The 17,105-nt window shown below is 33.9% G+C and overlaps 2 protein-coding genes across 3 annotated transcripts; one reads left to right on the top strand and one right to left on the bottom strand.

The window, feature by feature from the left end:
* Positions 1-283: 283 nt before the first annotated feature.
* On the bottom strand, positions 284-6,599 carry LOC116778504 (uncharacterized). The gene is made up of 5 exons (XM_032672528.2): positions 5,788-6,599; positions 4,761-4,940; positions 4,051-4,214; positions 3,747-3,948; positions 284-2,888 (listed from the first exon to the last, which is right to left on the bottom strand). The coding sequence occupies exons 1-5, from the start codon at positions 5,946-5,948 to the stop codon at positions 2,843-2,845; spliced, it is 753 nt and encodes a 250-aa protein (XP_032528419.2). The 5' UTR covers positions 5,949-6,599; the 3' UTR covers positions 284-2,842.
* Positions 6,600-6,866: 267 nt separating this feature from the next.
* LOC116778258 (uncharacterized) lies at positions 6,867-16,731 on the top strand. Of its 2 annotated transcripts, none has more exons than XM_061525900.1 (13): positions 6,867-7,183; positions 7,541-7,642; positions 8,494-8,618; positions 9,051-9,166; positions 9,331-9,464; positions 11,111-11,217; positions 11,286-11,402; positions 11,786-11,919; positions 13,037-13,133; positions 13,454-13,503; positions 14,383-14,620; positions 15,134-15,251; positions 15,615-16,731. In XM_061525900.1, exons 1-13 carry the CDS (start codon positions 7,025-7,027, stop codon positions 16,323-16,325), a joined length of 2,208 nt encoding a protein of 735 aa, XP_061381884.1. In that variant the 5' UTR covers positions 6,867-7,024; the 3' UTR covers positions 16,326-16,731. The 2 variants fall into 2 exon arrangements, with proteins under 2 accessions (XP_061381884.1, XP_061381885.1); XM_061525901.1 differs by having other exon boundaries at positions 6,868-7,183; positions 9,343-9,464.
* The last annotated feature ends 374 nt before the right edge of the window (positions 16,732-17,105 follow it).

The raw sequence follows: 17,105 nt of genomic DNA, 5'->3' as shown, positions 1-17,105 counted from the left end.
AAGACGGGTTGGCGATTTCAATCTTTTAATTTGAAATTATAAGACCAGGTTTCCTCACGATGTTTTCCTTCACCGTCCGTCAGTGGTGTCTAAATACTCTTAGAAAGTACATATGACTCGGAAAAGATCACATTGGTACTTGCCAGGTTTCGAACCCGCGCCCTCACGTGAGAGGCGAGCCTTTAACCTCCGGGCCACCACGACTATATATACATATATGTATATATAATTTAATATAAAAATTAAATTAATTAAAACTATAAAAGGTAAAATGAATAACACATTTCAGAAATAACATATATTAACCAGCACACCTCACGAACAAGAGACTAGACATACAAAGTTGCCAGAACAAAAAAAAATATTTATAAAATATAAATGGCAAGTTACAAAAACAATAATATACACCAAATGTCTGCGAATAAATTTGCGACGATCATCATTTAAACAAAGACTAGGCGATGGCTGATTCAGAAAAAAAAAAAATATCCTGATTTATACGACTGACATCCCTTTAGCAACCGTCTCACTCTAACGCTGCTGTCTCTCTCACTCACCACGTCAAAATTCCAAAGCGGCAGCGTATCATATACAAAAGAAACAATAAGTGTTACACTATGAGAAAAATGTTATGAGACAATCAAATAAATTAAAATTCTAATAATATTATATTTCAAAGACGTATTTTTATTTCTTAATACAAAATAATAACAAAAATTTTTTAAATTATAATAACATTTTTATGGCAACACCGATTGCACCAAAAATGACACGAAAGAGATCACACGCTTTATATTTTATTTATTTCTCGTGTATTTATTTTTAATCTGCGATTACATTCACAACACTCATTCACTCGTTCACTCGTCCGATCGCTCTTTCATTCACCCGTGCGGATTCCATTCGTCCATTCAAACTCATTCATTCGACAATTAATTATCTTTTTAAACATTATCTGTACTTCCAGAACATTTCCAGAACCTTCCAAGAAAATAGTATGTCCATGTCCAATTATAAAAAATATACAAACGTAATCAGTGCTTTTGAAAAAAAAAATGGCGCAGATAAACGCCAGGCTTGCATTATTAATATTTCTGAATCGATTGCAACATGTACACAGAAACCACCCAACAGATATCTCTTAAACATTATAGTTTACAGCGTGTGAGGGAAGTAACCGACACACACACGTTCCGATTACCTTTAAAGGAAAAGTCACGTACAAAGTTTTTATCTTAAAAGAAAAAGTTCGCTTACATTTGATATGTTGAATCACACGTACTTAGAAAGTCGAAATTAATGATTTAATTTTAAACACATTTTTTTTTTTTTTTTATAAATAGCAAAGCCCCTTGGACCATTATAATTTACTTAGCACCTCATTTAAAAATAACACAAGCAGTACCGAAAAAAATTAATATATACATATAAATATCTATAGACAGACTTAATTAAAAATTATATATACATACAGTCCCATAGTCAGAAATCTTGAAAAACAAAAATTTTTTTCTATGAAATAATAAAATTTTCAGATTATGCAAATTCAGAAAGGAATTCTTGTAATAATTTTAGAATCACAGAAATGTCGAGTTACAAATTCACTTACAAGCCTCAACCTGTTTTACAAACTGCTCTGTAGTGTTGAGACACGATAGCTCAGTTTGGTAAAGCGAACGCATGCATCAAGCGGGCAACAGGTTCGAAACCGGGTAGTGCGAACTAATTTAAATTTTAATTCTCGCAAATCATTTTAGTCACATATATATCTGGCTTATGTAGAGAAAAAAAATATTTGTAGTAAAAGTTACAAAGAAAAATATATACTTATACATAAATACATATATAGAAAACATTGTTACAATAGTATTTTTTACATTTTTTTTTTAAATTTTGTACTGAAATATCTTTTCATTTCATTCATTTAACTCTGCTATAGATTTACTTTTTTCATTTACAACCAGTTTCATATATTTCTAATTTTGATTTTTTTTTTTGTCTTCCAAACCTTACTTACCATTTAATTTAATTTCATTAATATCAAACACGTTATTATTTTCAATAATGTATTAAATTTTATTTAAATTTGCCAAAAAAAAAAAAGTTATAATGAAGAAAAAAGTAAATCTTAACAATCCGTATCCTATAATCACATTACGAAGCAATCACAGTATCAGACCCTGGCCGGAGGATGGCGCGTCATGGTGGTTGGGCAGACAAAGATAAGACATACAAACCCACGAAATATATATATATATATAGAGGTCTGTTTTAAATTATCAGGTGACTTTTCCGTTTTAATAGATTATTAATCAGTGTTATGTCATTATTTTTATATATATATAGTAATCGATAAATTTTGCGAGCAAAAATATCAGATCATTAACATACTGCCAACTACCATTTCAAACCATCTCCGACATCACATCACATTATTTTTCAACATTCCAAAATTTTCCTATCTATCACTATACCTAATTAAATCAAAAATTAAATAATTACGAACATCCCGAACGAGCACAATGTTGTGACCGAAACATACTAACGATTACAAAACCGATAACACTTCCTTGTGTATATATTTTTATATTAAAAAAAAAAACACTGTAATTTAAGAAATAAAAAAAATCTTCAAACAAAATTAGTTTTGATATTATTTATCTATAACACAATAAAATCAAAGGAAGACAGATGAAATTGGGAAAAAAAATATATTATTTTTTTGATATTTTCAAAACATAAAATATTTTAAAGTCACTTTCAGCAACATACAACTTTTAATTTTGTATATAAATTTAGTGAAAAAACGAAAACATACAAAAAAACAAATGGGAAAAATACCTCATTTCTTCTTATCCGTCAATATATGAGACATTGTCATGTGACGTCTGAAACAAAGAAAAGTATATATATATATATTTAGTACACACATTTAATTTGAACCGATCCTTTAAATTCCCGAACGCACCCGAAGTGACGTCAAGCGATGACGTTTGTTTTGTTCACTTTTAAGCGGGAAAGTATTTGTCGAAGCGATTCGTGAATGTCTTTGTAAACTAAATTTGAGTATTTTGTCTTGTTACGCGACTTGTTTGTTTGTAAATTGAATTTAAGTTATTTAAATTGTTTTGTTTTAAGATAATAATTGGTTTGTTCTAGTTAAGGTTTGATTTGTTAATTAAAAGTACTGGCTTTATTATACAACTATATTTTTTTATGATCTTGTTAAAATCCTAAATTTATTATATTTTAGTACACTGTTTTACGGTGAGAAATTTACTTCCGCAACTATAACCGTATGACTACCGTAATCCGGAAAATTATCCCACCGTAAATGTAAACTAAGCGGAGTACGGTGACATAATTATGTTAATATATATTTTTTTTTTCGGTAACAAAAATAAGATAAATCTGAACCATCTTAATATAAACTAATTAACTATTTCTTCCTATAATAGTTACAAATAACTCACTACTGTAACTGTAAAGTGAATAACTATATCCTAATATCATTATATACATATATATTTTATTCATATATCAGGAAAAAAAAACACCTAAGAAAAGTTTAAATCTTTTTAAATTCCGTCTAACATTGCCCTCACACATTTTTGAAATACATCATTTATCTATATTATTTTCACTGAATTTATCATATATGTCAATAGAAACTACAAGAAAATTGGGGTAAATAATATATTTTTCTGTATAGACATGTCAATATCAAAGGTATGTTAGTTTTTTACCTTAGCCCTCTCTCCCCTCGGAAACACAAACTGCACAATGAACAACGCCAGTCCAAACTCTTTTCCTTATCTACCGTATTGTCTGTGATGTCATCGTTGTCTACATTTTTCTCTAAAGACGGATTGTCTATGGAATCTTTCTTTGTGTCTATCTTCCTGGACACCTTCTTCTCCGGCGACGGTGATTTGAATTTCTTTAAATCTGTAATCAATTAATTATTAATTAAAAAAAAATTATGTAATGAGTTAACTATATAAAAGAATAGTTATCGAACAAGGATTGAATAAGATGAAGACAACTCACCGATGGGTGTGATAACAATACTGGGTACTCCCATCACAGTATGGCAAGGCGAGGGCGGTGCCCTATCTCTGTAGTCCACGGCCACTCTACTAAGAGGTAGGGCTTCGTCGCTGGACCCATCAGAATCATGTTTAAATGGCTGCTTCTTGACACGTTTCCGGAATCTGATTGGAATATAAATATAGTTACCAAATATTATAATAACTTTCTATATATATATATATATATAGCCGTATTTACCACTAAATCAACCAAATAATTCCTAATATATTATAAATAAAAATTAAAACCTTTATATTTCTTTCTGAGATTAATAGTTCTAAAGAACCTTCTAATAGAAATAACTGTATAGTTATTTATTTTTACTTTTATTAATCCAAGGTTACTTCGAGATACTTTAGTTTGAAAAAACATTTTAGGAATTTTTGGTGAATTGAAACCTTTAAGTTCCAATGGAATATAGTAAAACCAAAAATCTAAATAAAATTTACACCTATAATTTCATGTGAATTTTGTTCTAGATAAGCCCACATACAAATATATATATATATCTTCTCTCAACATATCTTAGTGACTCTCATAACAAACACTTTAATATCATTAAAAAATAATTGAAAAATCCATTACCATACAATAAACATAGTGTACATTAATTATACCTATATCACATAATAAGTATATATGTATATGTATATATATGTTAAATTCACCGTTTTTTGGGACGTCGATGAACAACTTTTCTTTTTTCCTCTATATTGTTGTTGTTAATGTATTTCTCACAAGCAGCGCTGCCGTGTTCCAGTTTCTCCAACTCCGTGGAACTCGATATTGATGATTTATCGCAAGCAAACAGATCCGTTTCATTGCTCAATTCATTACTGTCAATATCGCTGAAAATATTCATATATATATGTATGAGGCTTTAATAGATTATTAATCTGTATTATGTCATTTTATTATATAAATATATATATATATATATAAGTAAAGGTATAAACATATTAAATTTACTTGATGTATCGGATAATTAATTTTACAGTATAATAATGTGACATAACTCGCTATTATTATACAGCCATTTTAATTGTTCGAGTTTAATTATCTGTGGAATTTCGCTGGGTATTGTAACAGATATATTTTAAATATATATATATATATATATGTATATATATATATAATAAAATTTTATATTGTAATAGCTAAGTTAAAAATGATAAATTTAACTTAGAAATTTTTTGTTACAATTTTTTTATTACGAGAAAGTAATGTAATATAAGAATGACAAGTCAAATACGTTTTATCTAGTCGGGATGATTATATTTTAAGTAACAACTCTATGGTCACATTCTATAAGTTACCGAGCTCGATGTTTGAAATACAATTTCCCATGTTATAAAATATGACATATATAAGATTCAAGACTGCATTCTGATATAACGGCTTATTAACTAAAAATTTAACTCTTTTAGTAATGCAGATACTCATTCCATTCGACAAATCCCGTTGTGTTTTCATACAGTACTCGAGATTGTAATTCGTCCAGCAAATAAAAATGTTAGTATTGGCAAAAAATTACATGATTCCAGTGCGAATGAAGCTACAGCATAAAAAAGAAGATAGTCAAGCAGTCCACATATTTAATTGGATCTCATTTTGAACCAATCTCAACTTAGTTTTGTGCATATTTATATTAATTTCATGAAATGCTATGAGATTGCAGTAATTTACTCCACTCACCTCTGATCTGATAGATCGCTTTGAGCGTCCGTCTCCAACTTTTTGATTTCAAACGTTATATTTATTCTTTTGTATATTTCTTCGGTTATATTTCGACACTTTTCGTATTTCTCTGATGTCTCACTTGATATTTGAGGCCACGGATTTTGCAGAGTAGACATTTTAGATAGTTTTTTGTATCATTAAAAACATATTGCAATATTGACGATTTTTAAGTTATTTGGAAATTCCATTTCAATTACGAAATAGTGTGCAAAATAATGGCGGGATTGTACCGATTTAAGGCGATCTCCTCTTAAACAATGCTCAAAATAAGCAGGGCACGTCCGATATTAGTTTTTCAAATTATAACTCTTTATCTGTTTTTATAAAGCACCAAATTTCGCTGTTTTCACAACAAAGACACATCGATCAACAATTTTATGGCACATTAAATTAATCATGGCTATTGCTTTGACTTCATAAGATACTACATATGTCTAGGACTAGATATAAGCACTTATTACACTCTTTCAGAGGTTAATTACAACAATAATTAAACACAAATAAGTTTAAAAACTAAATTAAAACTACAACAGTTGCCTTGCGGCTTTTTTTTAAGACTTTTTTGACGTTTTATATTTAGTGTTGCTTGACACTAATTGCTCATAATTTTTAATAGGAAATCATTTTTCGTCATAGACAACACAATTCTAAAAAAAATCTTCCTAAAACATACCCATTGATAGAGGAATCAATATTCTTGAATATTATCGAGGAAAATGCATTATCATCAACGAAATAAGATATCTAAACGTATTTAAAACAAAGAAGATTCGATCCGTGCTACGAGGGTTGAACGAATGCTTTATCTCTGTTGTAATTATCTTTGCAGTGGAAATTCAGAAACCTTCAAAGCTTTGTACATAAAAATTGTAACATTATTTTTATTTGTTATGCATTGCTAATTGCATTTTTTAAATAATTGCATTTTTCTATTCATTAGTCAATATAAAATTTTTGTAGACCGTTTTAACGTTTTCATAAAAAATAAATAAGGTTTCAGAACGACAATAATTTGCCGCCAAATGTTGCTTTAACTTAATGCTAGCCATTTTTGTTATGACATAAATTATCTAAACAATTATCGGAAATGTTCATAATGTCGTATAATGTTCACTAGTTTTATGAAACTAAACAGTTTTGGAACACAATTGTGATTAAAATACACTTTTATGAATCTTAAATTACGGCAATCATGGCCTACCGAAGAGGGTCAACATCGAGAAAACATTTGCTAGCAAAAATCGCAGAAAAAAGTGTCCCTTGTGCGTTTTGTAGGCTCGAAGTTGATGATGAGGCTATTTACGGCAAATTATACAGCATTGGAGACATCCATTGTCATTATTTCTGTGTGGTTAGTTTATATTTTACACTCGCAATTGTAATTATTTATAAAAAGTTACTGTTTAAGAAAGTTTCTTTTATCGTAACAGCCTTCTGTTGGAGATAAAACGAATCATATAAACAAGACAATTTATAATCGTGATTTGTCAAAGATTTTTTTTTTTCTCCGTCTCATTAATTACATTTTACCAATTAGAGGTTTAGAAACTTTAGAAACTTATTTTGATATCTAATTAAACTGACAATATTTTTGTATATGAATCGTACATAAACTAACACGAGTGTTTCATATATATGACTTGTTATTTTTCCTTTAATTATAAATTGACATGACTGCTTTTAACTCATAATAAACATATTGTTCTAGTTGCTATCCTGTTGTTTGATACAAAAGGGTAAAGACAGCGAAGGGCTGTTCGGTTTCCTCTATCAGGATATATTGGCAGAGATAGAGAGAAGCAAAAAACATGTAAGTATAACTCTTGTATCTTGGTCTAGGACGTGAGATGAAACCTTCCATCGATTCACCAGGCAGGTGCCGGTCCATTGTTGCAGGGAGAGGAGCTTCAACAGCATCTGGGACTTGTGACCCAGGCATAGGTTTAAGGGACCTATCTAAAGCGCTTTAAACACTCACTTCCACTGTCCAAGCTCCTCTCTTTACCTAAGCAAAAAATTAATAAAAATTGCTGTATTATATGTGTGTGTGAGTCGTGGTAGTGTGTGTGATGTTTATTTTATATGTCGGAGTTGGACACACTTTGTAGTTTTTCAAAAGAGTGATGTCGGTCTAACTGAGCCACCAATAACTTTATTCTTGATTGTCATCTGGCTCTGAGGTATTTAAGGTAACCCCGTAGACGATTTGACGAACTCCTTTCTTCGAAGAGGTCTGTACCCTACAACATCTCGAGCGAGACTATCTTTAATCTGTACCCTCGCCTCTATTTATACCAACCGACACCTCAATGTTGTGACTACACTCGCACAGGTGGCTCCGCGGGTTACGCGGCTGACACCTGATAATTTCAACTACCCTCAATTATTAGTTATTCATATAATAAGATTTGCGCCGATATATATAATTTTATATTTTTCTAATACATAAATAATATCCTAATACCCTTCTCAATATAAAACTCTGTCCCTGTCAAAAACCACGATCGGGCATCGCAATTATGTTTAGTAGTATTCTCTTCGTAACATATTCATATATTGTTTTGTACTGAACATAAGTTTTATCTAAATAGGTCCAGCCATTTGCATTTTAGTGTATCTTGCATATATGATTAATAATAAAATGTCATATTTCCATCACAGAAATGCTCGTATTGTTATAAAGAGGGCGCGACTTTGGGTTGCTGCGTGTCTCAGTGCAGGAAGCAATTCCATTTGCCTTGTGGAAGGGAAAGAAATGTGGTCTCCTTGTTCTACGGGAATTTTAAGTAAGCATAATTTATGAGAACTAAGATTTTCGCGAGTTTTATTCATTTAAATGAAACTAGTATTTTCCGGATAAACTACGCGTGATTCATTGCTGAAAATTAACTGAAACGTTGTGATTATGTAGTTTTTTACAAAAATAAATGCATAATTGATGTCAACGGAATGTAGGTGGATCACTATTATGTTACGAATTTGAGATAGTTTTTCTGAATACAACAGCCGTATATTTATATACCTATGTAATGTCTTATTTAAATTAACTTAATGTTTCATAGAAATCCGTTCAGCAGTTTTGGTTTGAGAGATCAACAAACATACATACATCTCAATGAGCTCTCATATGTCTAATTAGTATGGTCATAGAGGTTTGATGTAGACATGTATGGACAATATGTACTAACACACACACACACATATATATATATTTCCAGATCATTCTGTGAAAAACATGCACCGAAACAAAATATACCACCGGCTATTATGGAGAAGGCAAAGATAAGGAAATCCATAACGAGGAAGATTGAAAATGGAGAATCTATTGACACAGGTGAGTGGAAATATATAGAAGAAAATAATTAAATTACTTAAATATACTGAATTTTTAACATTAAAAACTAATTTACTTATAGCTTAAACTTCATGTATTAAATAACAAAATTATTGTGATCAGTACCAGTAAATTGCGTGTTCGATCTGAAGATGTATCTCAAGATCTATCTTCAGATTCAGTTGCTGAGACGACGTGTGTTATATGTTACGAGTGCGTCGATGGCTTCCCTACGCCGAGTACATTCTGGCCTCCCTGCTGTGCTATCGACGCTTGGTTTCATAGAGATTGTATACAGGTATGAAATTATATGACCCACAACACAAACATTATGTGGGATGGTGGGTTGTCTTAATATTAACATATATATAAATACAAATGTACATATATATTGTACTTTTAAAAAATTTTTTTTATATATCATGCAGCCCATATGTTTAATAAGGGAAATAACTTGTGAGTTCTATCAAATATAATTTTTTTAATCATAGTAAATAATATTTTAACATCAAATGTATAAAATATGTAATTTTTTTTGATAAAATTAAGGTTTTTATACATAAAACGTATTTTCTTGTCATGATATATATATAATAACATATAGAGATATCTTCATAAAATATAAACTTATTAAAGTTTCATCTTTACTACAAGTTCCGTCAACATAAAACTGCACACGTTCAGTTAAATCGTCACACACGAAATATTTTATAGTACATAGGCAATAGAAAACTGTCATAGATGTATTGTATCGAGAATTTGTAGTAAATACACATGTGTGTTGAAGTGCAACTTCTTATGCGACCTCCAACAAGGTTGCATTAGGTTCAACGCTCTGGAGAATGGCCCAGGGCTGGGAGGGAGGGTGGCTTTTCGTTTCTGCTTTTCGTTTGCTTTCGTGTTTGTTAGAAGTTGTTTTGAGTGTGGTTGAGTGTTAGATGATGAGTGAGAGAGAGTATAATGGTGGGGGGGGGGGTTCCCGGGGGGAAACACCGGGTAAGGAGATGAAGGAGAGTGTGTGTGCGGATGACTCAATGTCATCGCGCCCGGAATCGGTGTTAGGAGCCAAACGGCTGTTCTCGGACGTATCTGGTTCCGACACCGAGACCGGGGGTGGGATGTTTCGGGGTCCGGTAGTTTCGGGAAGGCGGGGCCGCGGCCGTACGCTGGCGAGAGCCCACAAATTTTTAAGGGAAAGGAAGGAGGAGGAGTCGGAGGCTGCCTTCGACTCCTGCCTCGAAAAGAGGCTCCGAAAGGAGAGTGACGGGGGTGGGAAGGCGAAGGGGAAGGGGAGGGAGGTCCCTTTGGACTTTGGAAGCAATGGGGGCGGAGGCGATAAAGGTCGAGGCCGAGAAAAGCCTCGACCTTATCAAAGAGTTGGTGGGAAAGAGTAGAAACCTCAAAGGGGACTACTCGTCCCGAATTATGAGGGCCTTAGCCTTCCTGAGGGAGTCCCTGGATGCGCTCGTATCGCGCACCGAGGCTGAAGAGACCCACCGCCTCAGAGCCGACATTGGTCGGCTCCAGAGGGAGAACGCGGGTCTCAAAGAAGAGGTACGCGCTCACCGTCTCCAATACGAGGAGATGATGAGGGAGAGGGCGGCGGCGGTTAAGGCAAAGTTAAAAGTTAAAAGAGTTTCCCTGCGTCATCAAAAAAAAAAAAAAGGTTCAACGCTCTGGAGGGGATAGACAGAGACGGAGCGAGTAAGGGCGGGTCGGTGTGACTGTGAGCAATGTTTATAAAGATTGTCTTATAACAACATGAGGACACTGAATACTGATTTTTATTGCTTCCTATTTTCATGTCCACATTGTTAAGTCTCACTTCTTCCCCGCTGAGGGACTGCACATTATTTTTTTCTCATAAATCAATAAAAGTTGATATGTAAAGCGAGCGAAGCCGCGTTCACGAGTTAGTGTGTATTAATTTTGTTAACATTTCAGCGCATGTCCCTGAGCGCTGGCATACATTACTTGAAGTGTCCGCTGTGTAATGACAAAGAGGATTTCTACCAGGCTGTCTTGAACCAGGGATATTATGTTCCGGACAGGTAATAATATATATATATAATAAATTGATATAAGTATTCAGAATATAAGAAAATTTTTTGTATTCTAGAGATGCCGCTTGGGAGCTGGAACAGAACGCCTTCTCAGAAATATATGAGCGACAATTGTCGTGCTCCGCTGAGGTGTGTCACTGTGAGCACGGCCGGGGGCACGACGAGGACGGCGGGTGAGGGGTTAGGTTAAAGAAAAATGGCCTTTGATATATATATATATATACTGAGACCCAATCCAGATCCCATCAAAGTCACTGAACCGACCCTGGACTGACGATACAGACCAATACAACGAAATAACTCTGATATTATATAAACTTAGCTCACAATTATGAGATCTCTGTGAACGACTGACCGACAACTGTCAGACAACTGACAGCCGTTACAAATACTCATAAACAATAGATTTTATATGAAAAAAATATATATATATATATTGTCAAAATATTTGATAATTCCTGTGTGAATGGAGCCTTATAATGACTTACCAAAAGAATAATTCCATTGCTTTTTTCTTTAACATAAACTCTTCAAATAGCATACAATCGTGTTTCAGTCCCTGGGATATAAAGATGTGCCTGCTGTGCGGCTGGCAGGGCGTCCACGCGTTCTGTGGCGGGAAGCTGTGGCTGTGTCCCGTGTGCGCGCCCTCAGCGCCGGACGCGGACGTGCTGCGGGACATCGAAAAACGTGAGTCGGTAACCGGCTGACAAACATATATATATATGAGATACATATGATTGCGTGAATATAATATAAAAGCATAGGCGGTTAGTCCTAAAGGTTCAGTGCTGCCATCTAGTTTAAATTAACGGCATATAGAAGAAAATATTCTAGAAAAATTACGCCAGAAAAAAAAAACACGCAACTGCTTAAATAATATGAACAGTCATCATCATCACCATCATCAGCCTCTCGGAGCCCACTGCTGAGCAAAGGCCTCCTCTCACATGGAGTAGGTTAGAGCATTAACCACCACGCCCGCTCAAGACGGGTTGGCGATACGAACCGTAACAAACAAAAAATCGTTGAGAAAAAAAAACCTAATACTATAAACTTAAATAAATTAAATTGATAAGTTAACATAGAATTAATTTATCAACAAGCGCTGGGTTTGATACTGCGGCCATTAGTTCCCGTTAAGTCACTTTACCAACTGAACTATAACGACTCGTACAACAAATATACTTATTAAATTATCAGATATATATATATTCACCTGGCAAGTACCAATGTGATTTTTCCGAGTCATATGTACTTTCTAAGAGTATTTAGACACCACTGACAGGCGGTGAGGGAGAACATCGCGAGGAAACCTGGTCTTATAATCAAATTATAAGATTGAAATCGCCAACCCGTCTTGAGCGAGCATGGTGATTAATGCTCTAACCTTCTCCATGTGAGAAGAAGCCTTTGCTCAGCAGTGGGCTCCGATAGGGTGATGATGATATATATACATATATAAAGATATTTCCTCAGTACAAACTAAATATCTTAAATAAGCATGAAATAGACATTCTCTTCCAGCTCACATGTTTGAAAGCGTATCGTTTATATTAATTTTATATAATACATTCTTCGAAGGCGGCTCTAGGAAGTTAGGTTCATATTTGGCAGAGAGAGGAGCTTGGACGGTGGAGGTGGACCCTTAAACCTCCACCTGGGTAAGTCCCAGGCGCCGTTGAAGCTCCTCTCCCTGCATGGACCCGGCGTCCGCACAGTGCATCCACGGAATGATGAGAGGTTTCGCCTCTGTAGAATATTTAATTTTCACTATAATTAATGTATTGTTTTTTTCTTATTTCAGTGTCTCTTCCAACATCGAGTCGGCCTCTACGTGCAAGGCGGCGTCCCCTAATGACGAGCAGAATGTCATTGCGACGGACGAAGTTGAACGCTGAGATGTAATATACTTATTATATATATATATATATATATATAAATACTACCCTACATAACAATACAATAATTTAGACTTAGTAATGTTATAGTTTTGTCATTCAAAAAACTGGTCAAGTGATTTTCTTTATAAATAAAATTAACAAATTAGATATCCAACGTTTAATATGATAATAGAATATTATTCCTTAGCACGAGTTGGTATCGTCACTCCATACGGAGCGTTTACCGTTTCGTTGATGCAGAACTGTTAACGCTCCGTTCGCAGTGTCGGTGCGGACTCGTCTCAATCATACTTTGATATAACCACATATAAAATTTTCAGGCCGTCTTGCTCAAGGAATGCAGTAACTAACAAAAACGAGGGAGACAATAGTGAGTGTCCTTAAAGGATTTTTCTTATAAGATCATCTTCGTCACAAGAGTCTACAGACTCGTAGTCAACACGTGTCGGTGATCCGTATACATGATGACTTCCATGGGAGGATTTTAGCAGTGGCTCCCCTTGCCGTCTGCACCAGCACTTTTTGGGACTATTCAGACCCCAACGCCTGCTGTAGCCTGTTCCAGCCAGTAGTGTCTAAATACTCTTAGAAAGTGCATATGACTGGGAAAGATCGCATTGGTGCTCGCCAGGTTTCGAACCCGCGCCCTCAAGTGAGAGGCGGGCCTTTAACCTCCGAGCCACCATGACTATATAAGATTGAAATTTAAAATATCATCATTATTGATTTTTTTTTTCTTTTAATCTTTGATATTTATCACTATTTAGCTATAATTAATTATTTAAAAAATCCTATATATATCAGGGAACCATTTAGATAATTTTTTCATCAAAGATAGAAAAACTCATAAATGACAGGATCATATAATACAAGAGATTTATTTTCATCTTTCTTCTTCTTCTTCTTCTTTCTTGGTCCTATGTCCCTTAGATGGGGCAGAGGGCATCCACAGTACGTCGCCATCTCGTTCGAAATTTTTTTTCATAAAGAATCTTATTTGATGTAAACAGAGAAAATTCTATCAATCTAAAATAGAAGCTCTGAAGGCAGACCTAGTAGGTTTTTTCATATTTGGTTAGGAGAGAGGAGCTTGGACGGTGGAGGTGAGCGTTTAACGCGTTAGATAGGACCCTTACACCTTCACCTGGGTCAAGTCCCAGGCGCTGTTGCAGCTCCTCTCCCTGCATGGGCTATATAACAAATTTCCTTACATTTTTCTGTAATTTAATTAGAAAAAAAATATTTTCAGCTATAGAAAACAGCCGTCGCGAGTTAAATCTAAAGACACCTAAAAAACGGAAGCTGCTGGAGGGAGATATGCTGAGGAATATAGAAAATACGCTGCTGTCACCGATTAAACTGATGGAGAAATTCCTCGATGAGAAGAAGCCGGCTGCTGATATAACTCTGGATGTAACCATCCTCAAGGAGATGACTGACAAGTTTAATAAACCCAAACCATTGGTTGCTAAGAAGAGAATCGTCGAGTTAGTTGACATTTTATCTTAGTTATATAATCTGTGGGGATGTGTGTATGGGGCACTGTTACTCGGAAACTGCTACAGGGGTTTTGAGATCTTATATAATGTATCTTCAGTCCGTGTAGCCCCGGGAACGCTTCATGACAGGTGTATTGTGAAGTAACGCGACACGCGATAGATGGCGCTGATGGCTAGCTCATATATCGTATTAAAACGCTTTAAATTTGAGCCTAATTCCGGAATTAATGCAGACAAAGTCGCAGACAATAACTATTATTATATCATATATAATAATGTAAAATTAAATAAATATCTAAAGACAGACAAAAAGTTATATTCTTATTGTAATGATAAAGAATTCTTTAATAGGTCTGCTTAAACAGATACAAAATATTAGACCGTTCTGTAACGATTCGGAAACTTTAAATCAACGTTGATCATTAGTTAAATAAAAAAACTTTATATATATATACATTCTGTGTAACTATCAATAAGATTTAACTGACAATAATATTACAGTGATATTTTGGAAAGACTTCTAAAAGATCTCGAGGTGAATAAGGAACCTAAGAAGAAGACATCGGTAAAGGAGTCGCACTCACCAGGAAAAAATATGGCCCCGGAAAACATATTGATTGTGAGTATGGAGATGACTTATATATATATATATATATGCTAGCTATGAAGGGGACTTTTCTTGGAATAGTTATTTTTTGTTTATTTCAATAAAAATATATTAATTTTCTGAAACATAAGTTGCCTTAGTTATTCAGCTGTATCTAAGCTGTTAGTGAAGTACCTTCAAAATCGGTCCAGTCCTATCGGTTTAAGCGGAGCCAAACATTCACATAGATAATTAATGTTTACAAGAATATTCACTTAATAAAAAATTTATATATATATGTGTGTTCAACAATTAACTAAGGAGTTAATAAAAATTTGATAACCAAGTTCCCTAAATATATTTTTTGTAAGACATAATTAATCTAATATTTTTCAGGATAACATACATGTTAAGGCAGAGCTCCCAGAATCATTGGACTCTAAGGATGTGGGATGTAACGAGAAGAAATTAGACACGAAAAAACTGAAAACCGTAAATATTGTTAACGATTCGATGGAAATATCGGAAAATAATCAAATTATAAACATTGATCTGGTTAAAATTGAACCTAATGTCAGCCCGGTCAAAGAGAAGTGCGCTCTTAAATTCAGTTCAACGGACAAAGAGATATTAGAAGACAAAGAGATCAATATAGATATAGAGAGATTCAAGAGCCAGTATTTGTCGGAGGTCGGGCAAAATATGGATAAGCAAAAAGATGTGCAGGAACCGAGGGAAGAAGAATTGAAAGAAGAATTACCCACACGAAAATCAAAGAAGAGAACTAAGAAGAACAAGACGCATTTATCAATAAGAAATAAGAATATTAAATTCAAGATTCAAATCAAAGAGGATGATTTTAAAGTTAAGATAAAGAAGAATAGACAGGAGAAGAAGAAGAAGTCGATCTGTTTGAAATATTTCATCAAGATAGACGACAATCCTAAAGTATTGAGGCAGTATGTCATCAATAAGTCGACTGAAATCGAGAGACCGAGCGAGCACGTCTCCCCGGTGAAGGTGAAGCGGGTTAAAACTGAAAAGTCACCTGATAACTTAAAACAGACCTCTATATCCAGCTTTTTTACTGCTAAAAATAATAAGTGATATATATGTATATGTCTGTATGTCTACACGCATATATCTCAGTAACAACAGTCTTATTAGATTCACACTCTCAATGTTAGCGCCACTCATGCACGTTAGAATATTACTACGTAATTTAATTGTCAGTTAAGTAACAATCAATTGATTCAAAAGCTAAGAAAACCGAAGCACAGAGATATTGTTGTTATTTATATTTTTTTATGTATAATTTAAAAATTCCCGCCAAAATTTTTTATAATTCCTCAACAACAGCTGTTATTATTCTCAGTGTTGCTGCATTCGTTAAAATCTACTATATAGTAGTAATTGGACTATTTATACAAATGATTTTATAATTTTTTTCTCAATGTTTCAGCCAAGGATTGTTATATATAACCGCTTGTAAGAATAAATAAAATATGATTTACGTTGTTTATTTTTTATACCAAAAATTTTAAGCAATAATATTTATATAAAAGTTGATTGGAAATAAATAATTTATATATAGTCTTGGTGGCCTGGAGGTTAAGGCCCGCTTCTCATGCATGAGGGCTCGGGTTCGAAACCTGGCAAGCACCAATGTGATCTTTCCCAGTCATATGTATTTTCTAAGAGTATTTAGACACCACTGACGGACGGTGAAGGAAAACATCGTGAGGAAACCTGGTCTTATAGTTTCAAATTATAAATTTGAAATCACCAATCCGCTTTGAGAAGGCGTGGTGGTTAATGCTCTAACCTCCTCCATGTGAGAAGAGGCCTTTGCTCAGCAGTGGGCTCCGATAGGCTGATAATATAATA

This window comes from Danaus plexippus, chromosome 31 (genome assembly GCF_018135715.1).
Source record: "Danaus plexippus chromosome 31, MEX_DaPlex, whole genome shotgun sequence".
Taxonomy (NCBI): Eukaryota; Metazoa; Arthropoda; class Insecta; order Lepidoptera; family Nymphalidae; genus Danaus; species Danaus plexippus.
The sequence above is the reverse complement of the archived record's forward strand: the minus strand, read 5'-3'. Positions and strand labels throughout refer to the sequence as shown.

Excerpts from the sequence above, each read along its gene's own strand:
- LOC116778504 (XM_032672528.2), bottom strand. The coding sequence starts at position 5,948 with ATGTCTACTCTGCAAAATCCGTGGCCTCAAATATCAAGTGAGACATCA. Across the intron at positions 4,941-5,787 it reads AGCGATCTATCAGATCAGAG|CGATATTGACAGTAATGAAT; the intron begins GTGAGTGGAGTA and ends GAATATTTTCAG. Across the intron at positions 3,949-4,050 it reads TATTGTTATCACACCCATCG|ATTTAAAGAAATTCAAATCA; the intron begins GTGAGTTGTCTT and ends AATTGATTACAG.
- LOC116778258 (XM_061525900.1), top strand. The coding sequence starts at position 7,025 with ATGGCCTACCGAAGAGGGTCAACATCGAGAAAACATTTGCTAGCAAAA. Across the intron at positions 9,167-9,330 it reads TGGAGAATCTATTGACACAG|ATCTATCTTCAGATTCAGTT; the intron begins GTGAGTGGAAAT and ends ATGTATCTCAAG. Across the intron at positions 14,621-15,133 it reads GCTAAGAAGAGAATCGTCGA|TGATATTTTGGAAAGACTTC; the intron begins GTTAGTTGACAT and ends ATAATATTACAG.